The sequence below is a fragment of the Strix aluco genome, chromosome 4 (assembly GCF_031877795.1).
Source record: "Strix aluco isolate bStrAlu1 chromosome 4, bStrAlu1.hap1, whole genome shotgun sequence".
Lineage (NCBI taxonomy): Eukaryota > Metazoa > Chordata > Aves > Strigiformes > Strigidae > Strix > Strix aluco.
Genome location: NC_133934.1, coordinates 119363693 through 119384252, shown reverse-complemented (window position 1 = coordinate 119384252; position 20560 = coordinate 119363693). Strand labels below are relative to the sequence as shown.

Below are 20560 nucleotides of genomic sequence, written 5' to 3'. Positions count from 1 at the left end.
GTTCATGGTACAACAGAGATGTTCAATCTCAGCCTTAAAATCTAGAATTTAATGTACTGCAGAAGTGTTCAGCTACATACCAACTTTCAGGAGGAAACAGATTGCTAGGGTAGGGTTGAACTTAGTACAGCTTAAGTTCTACTAGCCTTGGATTTGCAAACAGATCTTTAAAAATACTAATAAGTAGCTAAATGTTTAAACAATGAAATGCACAAGTTCAAAAGATTTTTCCCATTTAACATTCAGATCTTATCAGCTATCTTTAGAATAAAAATTTAGATTGAATACCAGATGAAGCATTTGAGCTTTCATCTACAAGTAAGTCTTGAGAAATAAGACAGGACTAGCACTGTTGAACAGAAGCACTATTATATTAATGAAATGAAGTCAAACATTAAACTTAGCCTAAAATATTGTCCAACACTCAACGTAAGTTTGGTCTTTTTCAAGGCATCTAGATTTGTATGGTTTGAGTATTTCATATGTAAAGGGTTTGCATGTTTCCCTGTGCAAGACTGCAGTTTGACCAGCACATCTAATAAGTTCTTGACTCATTTTTCTTCAATGAATTTCTCCAAGTTCTGTCACTGCTTTTTTAAAACAAAAATCCACATGTAAAACTCAAATTATGTTTTATTATGCTTTCTTTAGATGTGTCCAATCACTTCACTGATATCCCCTAATCCTGCACTGCCTCCAGAATCCTGATTCTACAGATCTCTACCAAGTCCCAGCCCAAGCTATACATTATTTTACCCCAGATTGAAGCGTTTGAGGAAAATTATACATAGCAAAGAGAATGCAACTTTTAACATAAAAACTAGGCAGGACAACAAAACGGGTACTATTTAAGATATGGACATATTTTGGAACATACAGCTTCACAGCCAGGACACAGATGTATTCTTAGAACACTAAGGCCATGAGAAAGAGCGAAGTGTTCAGTAGCTGAGCTGAACACTTAATAAATCCAAATTTATTCCAAATAGTAATGTCCAGGAGCCCAGCATATTGATGTTATGTATGGCTAGGGTTGCTCCCCTCCACAGCATAATTATCACACAATAGTGTGACACACACAGTACCACCCTTCCTGCTACCACAGGAACGAAACCTGACTGCAAAGTTAGATGAATGGTGAAGCTGCTTCCAAGGCTGAGTGATGAACAATGCTGGTATTTACAACTCAAGTTTCATAGCTGGATTACAAATGAAGAACATTCATTTCCACAGCTACAACTTGTTAATCTGTAAGGCTTCTCTTCTCATACCAGGAGAGCTTACTTGTAGGCATCAAGCTCTTAAAGCAGACACCTAAAAAGTTCAGTGCAGAAACAAACCCCAGCCAACACCTACCTCATCAGCTTGAACTTTTGAAACAAGGTCCTTAAATGCAGGAAGGCAGCTCAACCTCATCATTGCTTCTGTTTGCTCTACAGTCAAACCATTGATTTTTGGGAGAGATGCAGTGTTTAGTACAATCTCTTTTCCTCTCAAGAAGTGCTGGAATTCTGCGTCATATGTAGGCTCCCTAATGTCAAGGGAAAATAAAGAGTTTAGCTAGGTGCCTTCAAGACATCCCTCCCTTTTGCAACTAAAGTGAAGTGAGAAAACAAATGTTTACCCAATAGTGCCTTTCAGTTTAATCCGGGCCAACAACATAGCAAATGTTATATGATCTTGATGCAGCATGCCACGTGCCACTCTATTGAAAGCCACCTACCAACAAAACAGTGAAGTTAGCAGTGTAAGAGGCCTCAAACTCTAACCCTTCAAAAATGATTAAATAATTACATTTACTAATTAAAAAACGGAACCTGAAAGAGATCCTTTGTGATGATTGAGAGACGCTGAGTATGGTCTGTAATTCCCTTCAGATTTGGGTTCTCATACAAGACATTGTGATAGATGTCCAAGAAAAACTGGAGAGAGTATTGGTACAGGAAATGTATCTGAAAGACAAAAGAGTTTGGTTTTTCTCTTGAGTCCCGCTGTTTCATAGTCAATGGCTTATGCCTACCAAATTGCAATACGGCAGCCAGGGCTAGAATTAGGCAGTGCCTATTTAGCTTTGAACAGTAAACAACATGAAGCTTCTGGCAGGAAGAACTCATCCTACCTGTTTCAGTGACTCCATAGTAAAGTAAATACTGCTGCACGCTGTAGAAAGAGGCAAGTACTGCTGAGAAACAGTCTCCACTTCTTGCATGACAATATCAGTCTCTTCTACTTTTCTGGTGACCTCTGCTGCTTCCTTCTTCAGGTTCTCAAGAGTAGTAATGATGGTATCGTCATCTAGGATACGTCCCTTCACTTCATTAAGCGCTTGTAGCAGGGATTTTTCTAACTGACGCAAGCGCAGCTGGAATTCACCTTAATTAGAGGAAAAATTAGATTACATGTTGTATAGATGACTGAGTTTTTAAGAATTATATGGATTGTGTATACACTTTGCCATTGGACATCCCGAAAAAGCAAGAGTAACAGCTATAAACCTATTTCACTGTGTATTACTAGAGCTAGAGTAAACCCACTATATTCTTTTAGAACAGGAGGAAGTTACTGTAATTTTGGTAAGCATACCCTGAAGCTTGAGGAGGTCAGAGCGTTTCTCATCAACATCTGGTCTTTCAGCTTTCAGGACTTCATTCAAACACTGGCTCTGTAAGCTGCTGCGAGTTACTGTAAAGTTCACAAATGTAACACGAGAGCAGAGGTCTGGTGGGAACTCAACCTATCACAGGAAACAGGAAAAACTCTCAGCTTTCTGACATACCATTTCTACAAAGAGGACAGCCTTTTGTTTTACTTACTGTTGGATCTCTGGTGGAGAGGAAGATAACAAAGGATGGTGACAAATCAATATCTTGGTCTCCCAGAGTAATCAGAACTCGGCCTCCAGTTCTCCGGACTTCACGATTCAGAACAGGATTCAGAACTGGATCATAGCTCTCCACATCCTAGAACCAGAGATGTGTTAAGATATTCTGTTGCTTGCAAGTATCTCAAGCTAAAAATCCTGATCTAGTTGGGGCTTAAAAGTCTGGTAAGCAATCAATTTGCAGGTGATTTGGAATACGGATCACATTCAGAAGGTATTTCCACTTTAGACTTGAGTTACACAAGCACTGAGTTTAGGCTATTACCATACAAAATCTCAGAAGTGGAGTATTATTAATGGTTGCAATTGTGTTAGTTCTAATGCATAGCCCTGTTTTAAGCAGCACAAGCAACAGTTACTGATCTCATCTGTGAGCTAATCCTTTGTTTTCCCATTTCCATACTAAGAAATGAAAAATATATCCATCTCAAGTGAAAGTCAACTATTCCTGCAGTTGCCTATTTGTATTACTGAAACTTCTTCCTGCTACTCAGAGTAGATTTAATTCTAGATAACTAGACATATTAGGTGCTATTATCTGTGACTAGAGATAGCATATGGAAACAAAGGAACAGACAGGCTGCAAGTCATTTTATGGAGTGGAAATAAAGATAATTTCAAAATAAAAGCATTTGATCTTGAAATGGTGGAAAAAGGAAATACCTTATTTTGACTCTGTATCTCACTAATAATATTTTTCTCACGATTATTAACCCACATATCACTCAGTACCACCTTACTTGTTAAATTATGTTTTGAGAATAGTTATTTGCATCTTACTAATAGAATAATCGCAAACTTTTCTAGTACACGGGGCAGAATTCAAGAATTTTACATAGTTTCTACACGATCATGCAACTAACCTGGACTAGAAGTGGGTTACCAAATCTCAAGGCACTTTCCAAGTTCTTCCTGAAAGCGTCATCCAAGAAACTAGTACGAGTTATCTTACGGTCTTTATATTCATTCATGATAAACTCAGTAGCTTGCCCAGAGGGATCGATGATCAATGGATACCTAAGTTAGTAACAGGACACTTTCAATATTTGGGTTTTGACTGCAGCCAGCCTCTAAGCAGTTCTATGAATTTAGGTTGCATTATCAGTGACAACTCTAAAAGCTTGTATATTGAAGGAATAAGTTAGCCAGATTCAATGACCTTTCAAAACTGAACTAAAACAAGTCTCTGGGCAATAAAATAGCTTCAGTTCAAGCCAACTGATTTTAACAACTTAACATAACAAAAAAGGCAAAACAAAGATGAATGAAGAGTTTTTATGTTCACAGACTGCTGAGCTTTTATAAATATTAGAAGCTCTCACAACACCAAAACAGTGCTTTAAAAGAGTTACTGTGACTCTTTGATAGGTGCAAAACCCTAACTGCTGTGAGAATTTTGTTTTAGAACTCTACATCTTAGAATGAAATACCTATTAAACCGCTTGAGCATGATGGCATTCTCAGTGCACAGGTCGTCTGCAGGTAGAGAACTTGCTTGCCAGCGAAGCCGCTCATCTGCATTGGAAAGGTACTCTGTCCTTGCAATGTCTGTACGGAACTGCAAAAAGTACATACGGTTAGTATTTCACTAGGGATTCTCCAATTAGCTGGGGAAGACATTTTGAGTAAATGCAGCTCTACAAGGTATTATTTTCCAATAGCTCCATTCTCTTCTTAGCAATCTTAAAGCTTTTTTAACTGTTGCAGTAAATTGATTTATGGTTAACTTATCATGACTGTATCTTTACCTGGATATTTGCTTGCTGCAAATGGTGAGACCATGTAGTGAAAAGATTCTGACGCATCTGCTGATCGAAGTAGCCAGCATAGGCAATAAAAGCTCCTGAAAGTAAGCAGTCTCCTGCAATAGTGGACATCTGGTTCTTGAAAGTTTCACTTGTCTTCTCCCATCTTTCACGTTCAGCAGAAAGACTCTTCAGAAGAGCTGTGCTACGGTTTACCTAGAAATAAGTGGTGAAGTAGACTCTTTAGATGATGAATTGTTACAGTATTACAAGTCTGTCGGGACACTTAAATATTGACTCAAGGCCCAAGTTAAATTTAAAAGCTTGAAACAAAATTAAATTTGTGTTTCTTCAATGTTATGTTGTTTTAAACTGTTATCTTGATGAACTTAAAAATACTAAATATTAGCATAGTAGTGTGACATGCTAATGAGTAAATCAAGTACACAGATAAGCTCTTCCCCTGCTGCACTCCTCCCAAGAAGTCCAATTAAGACATTACAGTCACACTACATCCATGCCTACTTATTTTAAGCCTTATGTGAACTGTCTTGTTATTCAACTAGAAACACGAGTTGGTATTTCTAATTCCAGCCAGGTTTCAGTAGCTTAAGAAGCTTCGTGCCATTCAGAGATGAAACAGACAGCTCAAATGCACTGCACAGGGGAAGCAACCAAGTCCACTCACAAGTTTGAAGAATGGTTCAATTTCCAACTGTCAAACATTAAAGAATACTGATACACAAAAGTCTTACTTTTGCTTCTACCGCAGCCAAGTCTGCCTTAATAGCTTGGGCCTCCGAAATCAGTACTGCATATTCTTCTTTGTAACGGGCAATACTGGCCTCCAGATCACGAATCATCTGCTCCACTTCATTTGCTTTCTGTTGGTTGTCTTTGGCATCATCCTCCAGCTTCTGCAGTTCATTGCGTAGAGGTTCCACTCTTTTCAACATATCAGCATAGTTCAGCTGTAAACAGTAAATAGGCCCTTTATACTTTCTAAAATGACACGTCTTAACAAGAACCACAGCATTCAGGTATATACTATCAACTGCTTCTTTTCAAGCTTAGGTACTTGTGTTCTGCTAAGAATTAATAGCTACTTAACAGAAATTTAGGATTATTAATCCCCAAGACTCTAGTTTAAAACCAAGCACAGACACGTAAATAATTGCTTTTTTGCAAGATCGTTTTACTGCTCTGTAGATTTAAAGAAAGTCATCTGAAGGGTGGAGACCACATTGATTAGTGTACAGCAGCATTTTGCACAAATACTCAACTGGGTGACCATGCCAGCACTGTGCTAATCTGCCTTTCCTGGTAAAGAACTGAGTATAGCTAAGCCACAGAACAATTAGGATAGGGCCTATTGGCAAGAGTCAAGCTAAACAGTGCCTCTCCACATCATGCCATTCATAGCAGGCACAGTTTTAACAAGCAAAGCATTCTGCTGTATTGAACACCAACAGGCAAGTGAACCATTCTTGGATATCTCGGTCCAGGGTTATCTTCCCAAAAGCCTATTCCTTTAGGAAACTAGCTGAGTATTTGGATGTCTGCCTAAAAGACCTTGACAGAGCTGCCTGTGAGCGTGCCCCACTCTGAGGCAAGACAAAACTTATGCAGTTTCTATTAAGAGGATCGCATTGCATTTTCCAGTTGAGAACTGTATTGTCCTGTAGAATTACTCTACATACAGAAAGGATCCGCTATAGTTTACTGTAAACCTAAAGTTTCTCAGTGCAAAAGCTGGCCATTAGTTCTCTGGCACAATACTAGAGCCTGTAAGCATTCATGTGAACCATCTACCAATTTCTCTGAAGTAAAATAGCTCACAATATTTAGTTGAATAGAAGCAAATTCAGAACCTTTAGACACTGCTATATGCCTTCAGGCTCACTCTTTTCACCTTGTGTTTGCTTCCCCACAGTACTGACTTTACCTGTGCAATTGCCCATTTCACCATAGGTCCACAGGCCAGTGATGCTCTGTTTACAATTTCATAGTTGTAACTTGGATTTGATAGGTAGTTTTTCTTCATCTTCTCCCGGATGGCATCACTGCGAGGGAAAAGTTTTTAAAGGTAGCATGAGCACACTGTATGCCAGCACACAGATGTTCAGTATCCCTTTATGAGGCCTGCCTTCCACCGTTGACATGAACATTTCCCAGCAGTTTTCCTGAGTGGTAGCTGGGCTGTTTTAATTAGTTCAAGATGTTGTTTCAGAAATTACAGCTTATGGGTGATAAAAGGCATTTAACAATATTTTGAGATGAGTCACTCCCAAATTGCTTAACTCTGCTCAGAAAAATCTGGAGTTGGAAGGGAATTCAGGTGTCTCTAGTTTGATCTTCCACCCAGATTCAGACCCAGCTAGGAGGTCAGCCTGGATAAAGCCCTCAGTAACCTGGTCTGCTATTGGCGCAAAACTACTTTCAACTACTAACGTGGCTTTGGACAGCAACACGCTGCTCTGAAACCATGCCATGAAATTATTTAACAGCAGCTATTTTTTCCCAGTTTGCACGATACACCTTTGCTTCAGTAGTTTGCTTCCTGTACCACCTACACATTCACTATGTGCAGGAGTAAATTAGTCTCAGAAGTCAAGTGCTACCAAAGCAATTACACAAAGTCCAGTTAAAGCCTTCCATATCTTTGTGAACAGTTTATTCACATAAATAACTCACACTTGCACTTTACCTGATTTCCTCAGCAGAGAAGTTAACAATGGTTGGAATGAAGTTCTCTCTCATGATGATGGAACGTATTTGTTTCCAGTCAGTTGTACTTTCACCTAGCAGTAGGCAGATGGACTCCAGTGCTAGCTTAACTGCTGCAGGTGGATTAGCCATAGAACGGACCTCCACCAGGTGCTGTTTCTTTATGGACTTCACAGCTAACCAGTGCCAGAAAGACGATGGATGTTGATTGTGAAGAAAACAAACAGTTAGCAAAGTCTATTAAAGTACCTTGGATTTTTAAAAATGTTTCAAGATTCTCAAAAGGAATTTGAGGTTATCAGAGAAGCAGATACTAGTGGATCAAACTACTGTACGTTCAAACTACTGTACTGCAAGATAAACGACTGTGAATGTCAGCTTGCCAACTGGCCACAGGCAACTTGTTCTGCTGCCTAAAAATGATTCACTTAAAGCAGCGATTCCTCTATCCAGTTTAACAAATGGACAGCTTGATTGTATGCTGTCTGTGCAGCAGTAACGCATCAGTGGTCTTCCTGTTTATGAGCTTTCTTTATGAATACATAGACTGAATAAATAACTGGAGCTGTTCTCCCAGAAACAAAGCCACAAGCCGTAAAAGGCCCATCAAGTATCACATCAGTACTACAAACAGCACAAAAACCACAGCTCAAAGACTAGGAATTTCTTCAACACTGTTCAGCTCCATGCTAAGAGCCTACACCTTTGTTAGACAGGACCAACTCAGACTACACCAAAACACATTCCCATAGGCTTCAGTTTTAGATCCAAACCCACAGTGTGGTCTCTTCAGGTGCTAACATACCATTCTGAGCTTCAATGACAGCAGGCTCCACCTTGTCAAGATCTTCTTTCACACTCATCTGCTTGTCTGCAATGACCTCCTGCTGCTTGTGCAGCTGTTCCTGAATCTCCTGGCTCATGACCTAGAAGGAAATTTCACAGACAAAATACTGCTTTTCAGAAGTTGAATTTCTTCCAGTACTTGCTCTGCAGGCTGTTTTATAAACAGAAATATTTACTATGTACAGAGATTTAACAAAGATTTTTACCTTCTTCTTCTCAGCTTCCTGCTGATCTTTCACCATCTTTTTCAACTTGTCATTGGCTGCTGCATTCTTCACTTCCAGTTCCTGACTCTTTATTCTTAGGTCACGCCGCAATTCTTCCACCTGAGATAGATTGTAGGAGAGAGAATTCATATTAAGCATGGAGATCTATTTAATCACTCCAATCTTACAGAGGGCAAGTTTTAAAGATATGTACCTGATCAACTGTTTCCTTGATTTTTCTAAGACCAACATTCAAATGCATTTGCTGTTCCTCCAATTCACTTCGTTTCTCATTGAACAAGTTGGCATAATGGTTGATGAAGTCTAAATAGTGGCGTGGTGTGATTGCCATGGTTCTGCCTCCTCGTTTTGCCAGACGAGCATTAGCCTTCAGGGAAGAAAAAGTTGTAGATTGTGCATCTATTGTTTTTACATCTATTTGGATGCCAAAGATCAACTTTTTAGGAAACTGGTGCATAATGCTGTGGTCTAGAGATCAATATAAGTTATTCAGTCAAATAATAACATACCTGATGAAGAGTCTGATGAACAAACACACAACTATTAACAATAGCTTCCCTGTGCGATGGTGGCTGTGGTAGCTTATCATATACAACTGGCATGTAATCGGGCACAATATAATTTGGTTTCTCAAGATCCATTTTGCTTGTGAACTCTTTGCCAACTTGGTACAGTGCCTCAGTTGACCAGTCTCCAAACCAGTTCAAGACACATCTGAAACATAAAACATTTGTGAAGACTTCCCAAAAAGTACTGTTTTAACAGCACTGGTAATACACGTTGGAATATACAGCAATTACCTGTTGAAGAGCGCAGGAGAGGTAGCTGCTCTGTCCTTCAAGCCCTCAGAAGATGGATTCATAGTGAACACAACATGGAGATTGCGAATAACTTGGCTGGTGAACCATTTGTAGAGTTCCTCATGTGAATCTAACATTAAACCTTCTTTCTGTGCTCCTTCTTTACACTGAGTCATGAGGGTGGCATATTCATCTCCTTCAAAGAGACCAGGAACCTAATTCAAAAGATGAGTTTTGCTGTAGCTAATAGTTGTAAAAAGGTGCTTAAAGTATTTATTTAGAATCTTCTTACCTCTCCATTGGCTAGGAGAGTGTTCATTCTCTCCAGGAATCCAGAATCCAATACATTTGACTCATCCATTATGAAAGCTATTTTTTCATTTTTACAGCCAGAACGTCTCAATACTGTCCTAAGGTCTTCATCAAAATCTTCACCTGTATATTTTCTGTGAACCTAGTAAGATTTAACATCGGTTATTAACATTTTGATTTAGCTTTTAATGGGATTTTTTTTTTAGGCGTTGATACTTATGAAGTGTGAGTTCTGAATAACAGGTTTAAGTTAAACTAGCATGCCAACCTTGATTTGGTAGACACTCAAACCATTCATCCAGGCAACAAATCTTGAGAGGGTTGTTTTCCCTGCTCCACTGACTCCAATAAGCAGCAAGTGGCCCTGTGGCTGACGGAAGATTCTGAAAAAGGACATAACCAAGTATGTTTGATAAGTGTTATCAACTTACTGAAGCTTTTCCTTGAACACCTAAACTTCTAATTAGTACCAAAACTGACATACCTTTCCAGATAGGATCCCGCTATCTAGAGGCCAGCAGTATATTGTCCATGGACAACAACGGGATCATGCTCCACTCTTACTTTGTACTCCAGCTACTCTGTTTTAGAAAGTCTCTAAATATTTACATGAGCTGAAGTCTCAACTTACCGGTCAATTCTCAACACGTGATCCAAGACTTCATTGAACAGAACAAGTGGTACATCAAGTTCTTCTTCATAAAAGACTTTAAGCCTAGCTTTCACATAGTCTCTTAATTCTTCCTGATCCACTGGAATATAATCCTAAAAGAACCAGTCAATATAATATGGAATTGAAGATTAAGGGAATTTTACTTGGGGATCAGTTATGAGTAGATGAAAGCAGCACTATCAGAATACTTAAAGTAGCAATCCTCTACAAAAGCTTAAGAATGTTGTACTCATTTAACTTGCATGGGAACACATCCACAGCTGAGAGTGCCACAAATAGAGGCATGGGGTTTAAACACTGTATCTGCTGAAACTACCATAGGTTGAGTTTATACTGCCAGTCACCAAAGAGACTGGGAATTAGCATGACAAACTTACTTCCCTCCCTCATTCCCCCAATTTATTTTAAACAGCCTTTCCTAGCCATTTGCTATTGGTCAGAGAGATGGGTAGCAGGCTAGAGGGACTTTTGCCTTGAGCCCGCAGAAATTCTACAGACTGCCCAGCTGGATCACTTCAGATTGCAAGAAACAGTCCGCCACAAAGTTTCTAATATCAATATTGTTCAAGGGTCACTGCCTTATCCAAGAGATTCCATACGCAATAACTGTCAGCAACTTTCTTGGAGTGTTACACTGTTCTTGAGAAATATTATTTAATACTGCCTTTAGGTACTGTGGCAAATCTTAAAATAGCATCCCTGGTATTACAGCTTAATTAACTTAGTGGTAGAGTACACTTCAGATAATCACAGCAAGAACTTCCTGGAGATCAGTTTAACAAAATGATGGGCACCGATTATCATCCTAATATAGTCGTAAGAGCTGCATCACTCAGTTGCTCCCAAACTAATTCTTTTTTTTTTTTTTAATTTTTACTTACCTTCGACAGCCAGTTGCTGTATAAGATAGGTCTGCTCATAGCTTTTTCTTTGTCAATATTGGGGAAGTGTTTCAGAGCAACCATATCAATGTTCTCATCAGTCCAGCGCCTCTCCTCATCTTCCACAAGTCTGGATAAAGAAACAAGCCACTGACTACAAATCCTCTGTAATAGGAAAATATCATCACATAACACGGCAGTGCTACAACTAAAGTATGTTTCTGCTTTGTACAGATACTACTCTCAAGAACATCAATTTAGAGTAAAGGGAAATACTTTCACCTATTTATAACATGAAGCACACTTCAGTTTGGTCTTCTAATGAAAGTTGGCAAGGAGTCAGGGAAATTAATTTTGAACCTTTTTTTTTTTCCTCCCCATCTCATATTTATTTTACCTGTCTTGGAAGAGACGTAAGGCTTCATGGGCCCAAATCCTTATAAGGCCTTCAACTGGTAAGGTTTCTAGTGGTCTTAAGGCTTCAAATATACCTCTCACCCATCGAGTCATTTCACGAGGTGAATAGATGTAGTGTGGCTGTGTGTCTTGAGTGAATCTCTCCTAAAAATTTAAACTTAATCAGTTACTTCATCCCAAAGTTGCACCATATTTTTTACAGGCCTTGGCACTGCAAGATATAACTTTGCTAGTGTAATTCAGTGGCTTTCACCAGAACTCAAGTAATTACTTGAGTTCTTGTACGCATATTATCCATATGAAAGGCAAACAATGCACATTAAATGATTCAGCATAAAAGGAAGACTTTATTAGAGTTTAGGATTGTATTTAACAAATTACCTGAGACATTGTGTAGAATTCTACCATAGCAGCAGTGAGAGGTTCTGCATATGTGCGAAGTGATGGGATCAGCCTTAGCATTGCACGATTGAATGTTCCATATATCTGAGTAAGGGAAGCTGGTCCAGGATAGTCCACATAGACCACAGGAACATGTCGTAAAAATCTGAAAGATTAGCGTATTACACAGTCCAGAAAGTCAAATTACAGTCTCTACTATTTTCATTATCTTTTGTCAAAATTAAGTAACTGCTTGATTCAAAATTATCAACAGTAACTGCAGTTGGTTTGATTGCTCCTTAGTGATGCAGACCAAAAAGCGTTCTGAAGTATCCATAGCATTTCAGATGGGTTATTCAAGAAGCGTAACAGCAAGTCCACCGGCTGGCTGTCAGGGTAAGAACCAACTCGCAGTTAGTTCACAAGGAACGCAATTTCAGCACAGCTGGTGTTAAACAAGTGTATTAGGAACAGATTACACAGTTACAATTTTGATCCCTATTCTGTTGCTATATAGAGTTTACTACATACATTACCTATGTGAGAGAGGTTTTCTTCCAGGATCAGTAGGTGGATTACACGCACCAACAAACTGAATTCTCTCCAGTTTCACCCATGTCTGGTCTGATGTACGATAGAATCCTCCATGTTCCACCATCTGGGAAGAAAAAAAAAGTAAAATAAAATCAGGGGAACATTGTATCTCCCTTAAAATAACTGTTCTGATATAGTTGATTACAGAGAAAAACAAACCTGTCTAATGAAGGATATGACTCTCTGTGTGCCATACTTATCCATGTCTGGCAAGTTGATTTCATCACAGAACAGCACCAACCACTTTCCTAACTGCACAGGAGCCAGCACCACTCCATTAGGTGTACGCCTGTACTCACAGTAGTGATCAAAGGTTTTCAAAAGCAGTTCTGGAGTGGTAGCACTAGAAAAGTTGAGTCCAACCACCTTAAAAAGACAATCGTGAAAAGAAATAGTTAAAACATACTAAGGCTTGAAAGAGAGCATATCAAGAGCCCTGAAAACAGGTATGTCTGGCTTTCCACAGTAGAAGTACATACACCATCTATATTTCAGGTTACTGCCTGTATTCTGACTGTATACTGTCTGCTTCCCACTGCAGGGTCTCCATTCACCATGCAGCAACGGCCCCTGCCCAACCTTGTACTTAGAACATCATAGCTTCATGTAACTGTTACTCTACCTAAATACACTGAAAGATGAGAGCTATTCTTAAACGTTACCACAGGTTTTTAAATACTAAATGGAGGAATGCTCCTATATTATTGAAGTGGCAAAGGAAGGAAGTAGCTTCCAGGTTAAGGATCTTGAGACATAAATTTAGATTCTGCTCAACATAATTTTTATTTTTTGCTATGTATAGACATGACTGACTGAGGTGGAGGTATCACTGAATTCCATCTAGCAAATCATTTCCACACTAAATCAAGACTGCTTTAATCTTTAAGGAGATTAGAGACTTGTTACTACTCTGTAATTCACACACGCACATGCATGTGCATGCACACACACACTCTCTCATGTACCTCCATGTCAGGCAGAGCTCTGAGAGCACTGAAGAGGGTCATGGTCTTTCCAGAACCTGGTGGGCCACACAGTACTAGAGGTTTGTGTTCTGCCAGCCAAGTATACAGCAATGCTTCATGGCGAACTGTATCTAGAGTTGGTACTACAACATCAGGAGCTGCAACTTTGTGTGTTTCAACTTCAATTTGAGGAACCTTGGATTGCCATGGCACCCATTCACCTGTAATGGACACCTAGGAGCACAAAAACACGATCAGACCATTTAGAAGAGGAATATAGCTCAACCTTAGTTAAAATATTTTTTTGAAATGACAGAATAGTTTGTGGCCTCAAATTTGATGTGTTTAAACATGTGGTTTGTTTGCCGAACTGCGAAACTAAGTTTTAAGGTAGTCTAGTATTTTCCAGTTTCATCTCCAAAATCTAAAGCAAGCTTCTAAGAACACAATAGAGCAACACTTCTAATAAAAGAAAGGTTTACCTCATAGTCAATTATAGGTATGTTGGGTGCAGTTGGCAGTGGCACAGTGGTGATTCTCCTAATGTATTCTCCCAGCTCTGCTCTCATTTTCAAACGACTGTCTCCAGAAAGAGACCAGAGTATTGCATAGACCAGATACCTCTGTAAGAAGCAGCAAAAGCAGCTATTGGTTTTAGAGTAATGGAACAAAACTTAATAAATGATAGCTCAAATCTAGCTGCTATGCTGACACACCAAGCACAGCAGTCACTTCGCAGCATACTGTATTTACCTGGATGTAACGCTCCAGTTGATCTATCTGCATTGGGAAGTCTGGATGATTGGCATTGTACTGGGCTACGTTGCGGCAAGCTTGATGCAACATGGAGAACAGAGAACCAAGACAGCGCAAGCGGGTGAGATCCATAATATGCTCCAACTTGAAAGCATGCTCAAGTGCTTTAGTTACCAGGCCGTTAGATGTGAAATATGGCTGCATTATTGTTGCAGCATCTCTCTGAATCTGTTGGGGGAGACAAACACTGCTCAAAGCACTTGCTTATGATCCAATTACCAGGCAACAGGAAATAATTTTGTTTAAGGTTTGAAATGCTTCATATTTTAATACTCTTTAAAAAAAAGAAAAAATGTAAAGAAGTAGTCAGGTTTTCTACGATAGGCTGTCAAAAATTCTACTACTTGTGATACAAGCATTCTTACTACATTATCTCATAATGTAATCCAAGTTATACCTGCAACATTGGGGATGCTGCTTCTTCTCCTTCATCTTCTTTGCCCTTTCGCCTTCGCTGAGCTTCCTCCTCACCTTCATCCAGAGGAATGCTTCTTAGTCTGGCCAGGAAGTTATTGAATATCATGTCTGTACTGAGAACATCCTCACTGAACCAGACCATGCCACACCTTGACACAGTAGCTAAAGTGGCATATTTTAGATCCTGTACCTCAAACATGATACGCACCTAAAAAGCAGAAATTTAAAAGAAGAGTTTGAAGTAAAACCAACCAACTGCAAAACAAAACAAAAACCTTCCCCCCCACCCAAAAGACAGAGAACTTTTAAAATAAGTTAATTTGTATTTAGCCTCTGAGTATCAACAGTGGCATTAAACTATCCTAAGGCAAGTTCATCATTATTGACTGTTAGCCTAGACTTTTATGTAATCCACAAAGTTTGTCTTACAGGGTCAGAGTAAGTATAATGTGAAATGTTTGTTTCCACAAAAGTTCCTAACTCCAGCAAACCACTACCTGAGATCAGTAATACTCTGCTTCTGATGAGAAAGAGGGACAGCACTAGTACGGATTAAGGTAAAAGCAACAAGTTTATAGGACAGCACATGAACATTGTTTTAAAAAAGTACATTACATTTGGTGGAAGGCTGAGACGTTCTCCATTGGGCAGAGTCAGTAGTTTGTTGTCATCCAAAACAGAGTTCAAGTTCTCAACCCATTCAGGGTCTACATCACCATCAAAGATAATCCACTGACGTTTTTGCAGTTCACCTCTCACATTGTCTATGATTCTACATTAAAGGAAATATTTATTGCAGTAGAGAACAAAGACTCAGTAAGGCCACATTATCCATGGCATGAACGTATTGGCCATTTTTCATTTGCGCTATTAAAGACTCACTTTCTCAGGACATGTGTAAACAAGCCATCTGTCCATTCTCTGGTGTTTGGATCCAAAGTACCATAGAGGTGATCTTTGCTGATTGCTTTTGGATCTATAATATGAGCGACACCTTCCACACCCTCCAGCCGTTCCAGGGCTTTCAGAAGTACTCTCCAAGCCATGCTCTTTCCGCTTCCCGAGGGACCAACCATCATCAGTCCATGATTTATCTGTGTAATCTGATACAACTGAAGAACCTGTAACAGAAGAAGTGATGTACCAATAAAGTCTTAACTCCAGTAGTCAATCTAAGCTTCTATATATTTCTCACTTAAAACAAGAAAAAGGAAAAAGCTTTTCACCTTTCGTAATAGAAAAGGAAGTTTAGTCTTACACATAAACTTCCATTCTACATTTTCAGTTTTATATTTTACCTTTTCCACCCACATGCCACCAACTTCTTCTCCATCACCATAGGTAAGGTACATTTCCTGACACACTTTCTTAAGCTCCTCTCGCAAGGCTGTCATCTCCCCACGATGATACTGTACTCCAGGGAATACATCAGAAAGGAGACTGAACAGCAACGGAATGTCTTCTGCAACTAGTTTCGGTACCATAGTTTCACAGACACTTTGGATCAGGATCTGCAGAGAAAGTCACATTTTGGTTAGGATTTTTTGTTAAGTTTGCATTACCAAATGCATTTGACAAGGAATACTTCACTAAATATTTCTTTGATAAAGCACCACACCAGGATGTCTTGGTAAAAACAACCACTGATGGAACCACAGGGTGGTAAAAACAATCATTTGAAACCACACAGTGAATTCCTATTGATTTTCAGTTTATACAACTGTAGTTTCTTATGCCTCTTCACTACGCTTTTGGTATTCACTGCTGAGAAACTGAGCAGCAATAAGCATTATGAATGCACCACATCATAAGTCTTTCACTATGATTCAGGGACTCCTAAAGCATATTTAACTTGGTACTTCTAAGCTATCAAATTACCACCTTTTGTAACTAACATTACTTTGCTTGCATGGCTTAACACTAAATGGTAAACACTGCAGGGTTATTTAGTGTGCATTCTGTACTTTATCACAGAAGAGTTCACACACACATTACCTCTTGTTCAGGTAAGTTCTCAGCAATTTCTCCCTCATCAACAACTTCACCACGCTCTTCTTTCTCCCGCTTTATCTTCTGAATCCTCTCCCTCTTCACATTACCTGCGCTAACCAGCACACTCTTTAGTGCTCTCAAGCCAAAATCATAGTGACTTTGGGAGGACAGCTGTTCATCACAAAGCCTAAGCAGCAAAAGAGACAAAACACAATTTGATTCTCAATAGGGACCAACACAACAGTAAATGTCATTGTTTACTTGAAATGACTGCTGCACAACATGCTTAGTGAGTTGCAAAGAACACCATAGCTTTGAACAATAAGCTCTATTTTTACTAATTGGAGTCAAACATGTTACTCACTTGAAGAATGGTACTATCTTATTGGCAAGCACTTCAGCTGTACGGAAACCTTGGGAGTACAACATGACCTGAGCAATCAACTGACGGTCTGGTTTTGTCATTGCCAAGCTACGGAACAACTTCTTCAAATTGTCAGGCAGATTTGATCTGCCTGCATAGCCAGGATTCATGGTGATGAAGATAGCCATGTCGGGGCTCACTTTGACTTGTTTGTTCAGCAGCTCACACGTAATAGGTGTTGCAGCTGAAAAGAGAGTGCATTTGGTTACACCAGCGTCAATGATGGGTTACATCCCGAGAACAGAAGTCATAATTTATTCTATTTCAGTTTCCTACAGTAATAGACAGCAGGTCCTCCAGTACAGCAACTCAGATACTTAAATACAAATTTCTACAAGCTGAAAGTTACTTCAAGTTTTTAAGTTTTGATAGAAAGTGACTTCATCCTTGGATTATTCGGGAGAAATGTAACTGAGCAACAAAACAGCATGAAGGACACTACAGATGCTGTACAACACTATTAGGAATGAACAGTTACGTACTCTTGTCATAGCTGGGGTTGGAATGTTCTCGCAAGGCTTCCTGGATGCACTGAACTTGCTGTGAAACGGCAGAGAGCATACGCTCTTCCAGTCTGTTGAACTCATCAAAGCAGCCCCATGCACCCACTTGGCAAAGTCCCACAAAGATGCGTCCCATTGCCTGCACACAGAGGGGAGAATTCACTGAAGTTGCATGATCATTGTTGCCTATGCACAGGCAAAGGGAGTAGAGAAGAGCACTTTATACAATGCATCCAAGGCAGGAAGAAGCTGTATTTGTATGTGGGTTACCATCTCCATAGTACCGTCGGAGTTATAAAAGGGTTCTAACTGACTTTCAGATATTCACTGCTTCACAGAATCATAGAAGATGATCACAACTTCCTATTACTACATACTGTACTGCAGTGTATTTGCAAAACAGTCAATATAAGTCCACTGCATAACGTTTTGTTTGCTGACACCATTAATACCAGTTGCAGTTCTAGTCCTTTATTGCAAGGAGGAAACTAGAATTACAAAACATTTCAGAAGACGAACTGGATGGCCAAAGTATGATAAGGCTTCCACCTAAAAAACAACCTTTAAGGTAGGATTCCACAAAAGGCAACATGAGGGAATATGATGGTGTCCTGGTTTCGTCTGGGATAGAGCTATTTTTTCTTCTGAGTAGCTAGAATAATGCTGTTTTGGATTCAGTATGGGATTTGGTGTGAGAAAAATGTTGGTAATACACTGATGTTTTCAGTTGTTGCTAAGAAATGAAGGACTTTTCAAATTCCCATGCCCTGCCCATGTGCAGGTGTACAAGAAGCTGGGAGGAAGCACAGCCAGAGCAACAGACCCAAATTGGCCAATGAAATGTTCCACATCCTATAATGTCATGCTCATGTATATGATCTATATGTGTATATATAGATGAGAGTGGGCTGGGAAGCTCGGGCTATAGAAACAAGTGTGCATGTGTATTTAAGGGGAGAAATGAGTACTTGGAGAAAGGTTCACTGGAGCATGAATAGAGTAACCCATTTCAGCTTGGGACCTCCTGATCCTCACAACTGTCAGAGGTAGGAAGGGGACTGGGGGCAAGGAACGAGGATCACGCACTATCTGTGATCTTACTGCTTCCTAAGTATTTTGTTACAGTCATCAGTACAGGCCAAATGCTGACTAAACGGACCCCTGGTCTGATCAAAATACAGCTGTACAGAAGAAAAAATACCAGATGGGCAACCTGACAGAGTCCATGAAGTATCATGATTCCTTGCCCATGTTTTATATTGTTTTTTTACATATGCATCTGACCGAGGTTCTTATTTTGAGATGTTTGCTGTGCTACAGTTTACAGAGCCATTTCATCTAGTTCTCAGTTTGAAGATGTCATCAACTTTGAAATACCTGGGTACATTTTCTTAGTTTTGTCTCAGTATGTGAAAGATTCTTCAAACTCCAAGTTATGTTGCAAAGGATAATTTGGTCATAGTAAGCTACTTTGGCAGTCTCACACTCTCATCTACTCTCCATTAAGCCAGTACTATCAATGCAAACTAAACAGTTTAAGTTACTTTTCTAAAGCCAGTCTTAAGCACCCACCCTGTACTTCCTTTCCCTCCATTTCCTGCTATAGAACTACCAGTTCTAAAAAACAAGAACCACACCCCCCCCCAGCAATGTTCTGCCCCATTTTTGCTTTGGGTGCTTTTTGTTACAGAGCATCTATATAACCCACAGTACCAGCTCCGTTAAGACTTACAGATAATCACCCTGAAAAAAACCACTGCTGGCTGTTTCCTACTGCTTGTTAGCCAAGACTACATTTTTTTTAATCAGCTTACCTGGAAGTCAAATGTTTCATCACAGTTGAAAACCAGCACAAAGCGCCCAAGCTGATGTCCAAGAGCTTTAACAGATTCTGTTTTACCAGTACCAGCAGGACCTATTTTTGAAGTGGAAGAGACACGTTTTAGTGTTTAACATCTGAGGTACTGCTGCCTACTCATGTAATCTGCCAACATATCAATTCTGACTGTTCCTAACAAGAGGATTCAGTGAAACCTAGAAGTGTTATAACTTCCCCCACAAGACTGTTCTGTTCTTCAGTATCTTAGTTATGCATGTTTACATTAAAGCTATATATTAGAGAGGGTAAGAGTTTATATACTTGCCTCAAGTTTTTATTGTACTTCAGTAGAAACTTACCAAACGGTGATCCTCCAAGTCTTGCTTCCAGGGCTTGTGTCATTGTCAGGTAACAGCGGTCAGTAAGAGGAGTCTGTACTAGCTTATCCTGAACACCAAGGTACTCAAAGCCATAGTTGAATTTGGCATTTGCCATCTGAATGGAGAGCTGTTGCAACACATCTGTCTGTTTTGGGTCAAAGTAGAACCGCATTTGGCTGAGCCACTCAAAGGATTTGGAGTTGTCAATCCTGCTTTTAATCAGTGATCTTGTAACATCTCTCTGGTGCACCAACTCGGTGATCTGGAGAATGAAGTAACTTCTTAGACCACAGCAACACAAGCCATTGCTAATAAAGCCATTAGATTAGCATAGCAAGTTGCCATCACTTAGAAATCATGACCTACCAACAGTCTCTGCCTTTAAATCTGTTGCTACAAAGACAAAACCACCAATGTTGACTGCTCTTAAGGACTTCCCTAGCTTTCAGCAAAGCACTCTACTTCAGTTAGTCTGTTAACCCCTTATACTACTGAACTAGATTATTTTATTTACCAGGAACTATGAAGACAAGTACTCCTAAAACAGTCTAGATGTTTCCCTCTAAAAAAATCTATATAAATAACCCAGAATGATTTTAACTTCCTTACCTCTTATTTACAAACAAAAGCATATAATAATTACAATAATAAGCAGTTTAATGAGATATTTTACATCTGAATGAAGAAATCAGTAACTTCCCTATTTGGAAGAGGTAGTTTGAAGATCAATTCAGTGAGCTAGTCTACAATATGCTATCAT

At 39.4% G+C, this 20560-nt stretch overlaps 1 protein-coding gene across 1 annotated transcript in view; it reads right to left on the bottom strand.

Moving 5' to 3' along the window:
* The window catches only part of DYNC1H1 (dynein cytoplasmic 1 heavy chain 1), a 45940-nt gene that overhangs the window by 8935 nt on the left and 16445 nt on the right, over positions 1-20560 (bottom strand). The window contains exons 27-63 of the mRNA XM_074825123.1: positions 19780-20062; positions 19416-19516; positions 17581-17740; positions 17039-17282; positions 16678-16861; positions 15981-16193; positions 15565-15803; positions 15298-15454; positions 14663-14890; positions 14203-14433; positions 13932-14072; positions 13450-13683; positions 12644-12850; positions 12427-12548; positions 11891-12056; positions 11490-11653; positions 11093-11222; positions 10170-10303; positions 9807-9921; positions 9519-9680; positions 9227-9441; positions 8936-9140; positions 8620-8793; positions 8406-8525; positions 8159-8279; positions 7334-7529; positions 6572-6689; positions 5382-5597; positions 4630-4842; positions 4312-4439; positions 3745-3898; positions 2814-2960; positions 2584-2734; positions 2120-2373; positions 1818-1952; positions 1625-1719; positions 1357-1531 (exon numbers count right to left, since the gene is read on the bottom strand). Of these exons, the coding sequence (XP_074681224.1) occupies positions 1357-1531; positions 1625-1719; positions 1818-1952; positions 2120-2373; positions 2584-2734; positions 2814-2960; positions 3745-3898; positions 4312-4439; positions 4630-4842; positions 5382-5597; positions 6572-6689; positions 7334-7529; positions 8159-8279; positions 8406-8525; positions 8620-8793; positions 8936-9140; positions 9227-9441; positions 9519-9680; positions 9807-9921; positions 10170-10303; positions 11093-11222; positions 11490-11653; positions 11891-12056; positions 12427-12548; positions 12644-12850; positions 13450-13683; positions 13932-14072; positions 14203-14433; positions 14663-14890; positions 15298-15454; positions 15565-15803; positions 15981-16193; positions 16678-16861; positions 17039-17282; positions 17581-17740; positions 19416-19516; positions 19780-20062 (6432 nt within the window). The remainder of the gene's footprint in view (positions 1-1356; positions 1532-1624; positions 1720-1817; positions 1953-2119; positions 2374-2583; positions 2735-2813; positions 2961-3744; positions 3899-4311; positions 4440-4629; positions 4843-5381; positions 5598-6571; positions 6690-7333; positions 7530-8158; positions 8280-8405; positions 8526-8619; positions 8794-8935; positions 9141-9226; positions 9442-9518; positions 9681-9806; positions 9922-10169; positions 10304-11092; positions 11223-11489; positions 11654-11890; positions 12057-12426; positions 12549-12643; positions 12851-13449; positions 13684-13931; positions 14073-14202; positions 14434-14662; positions 14891-15297; positions 15455-15564; positions 15804-15980; positions 16194-16677; positions 16862-17038; positions 17283-17580; positions 17741-19415; positions 19517-19779; positions 20063-20560) is intronic.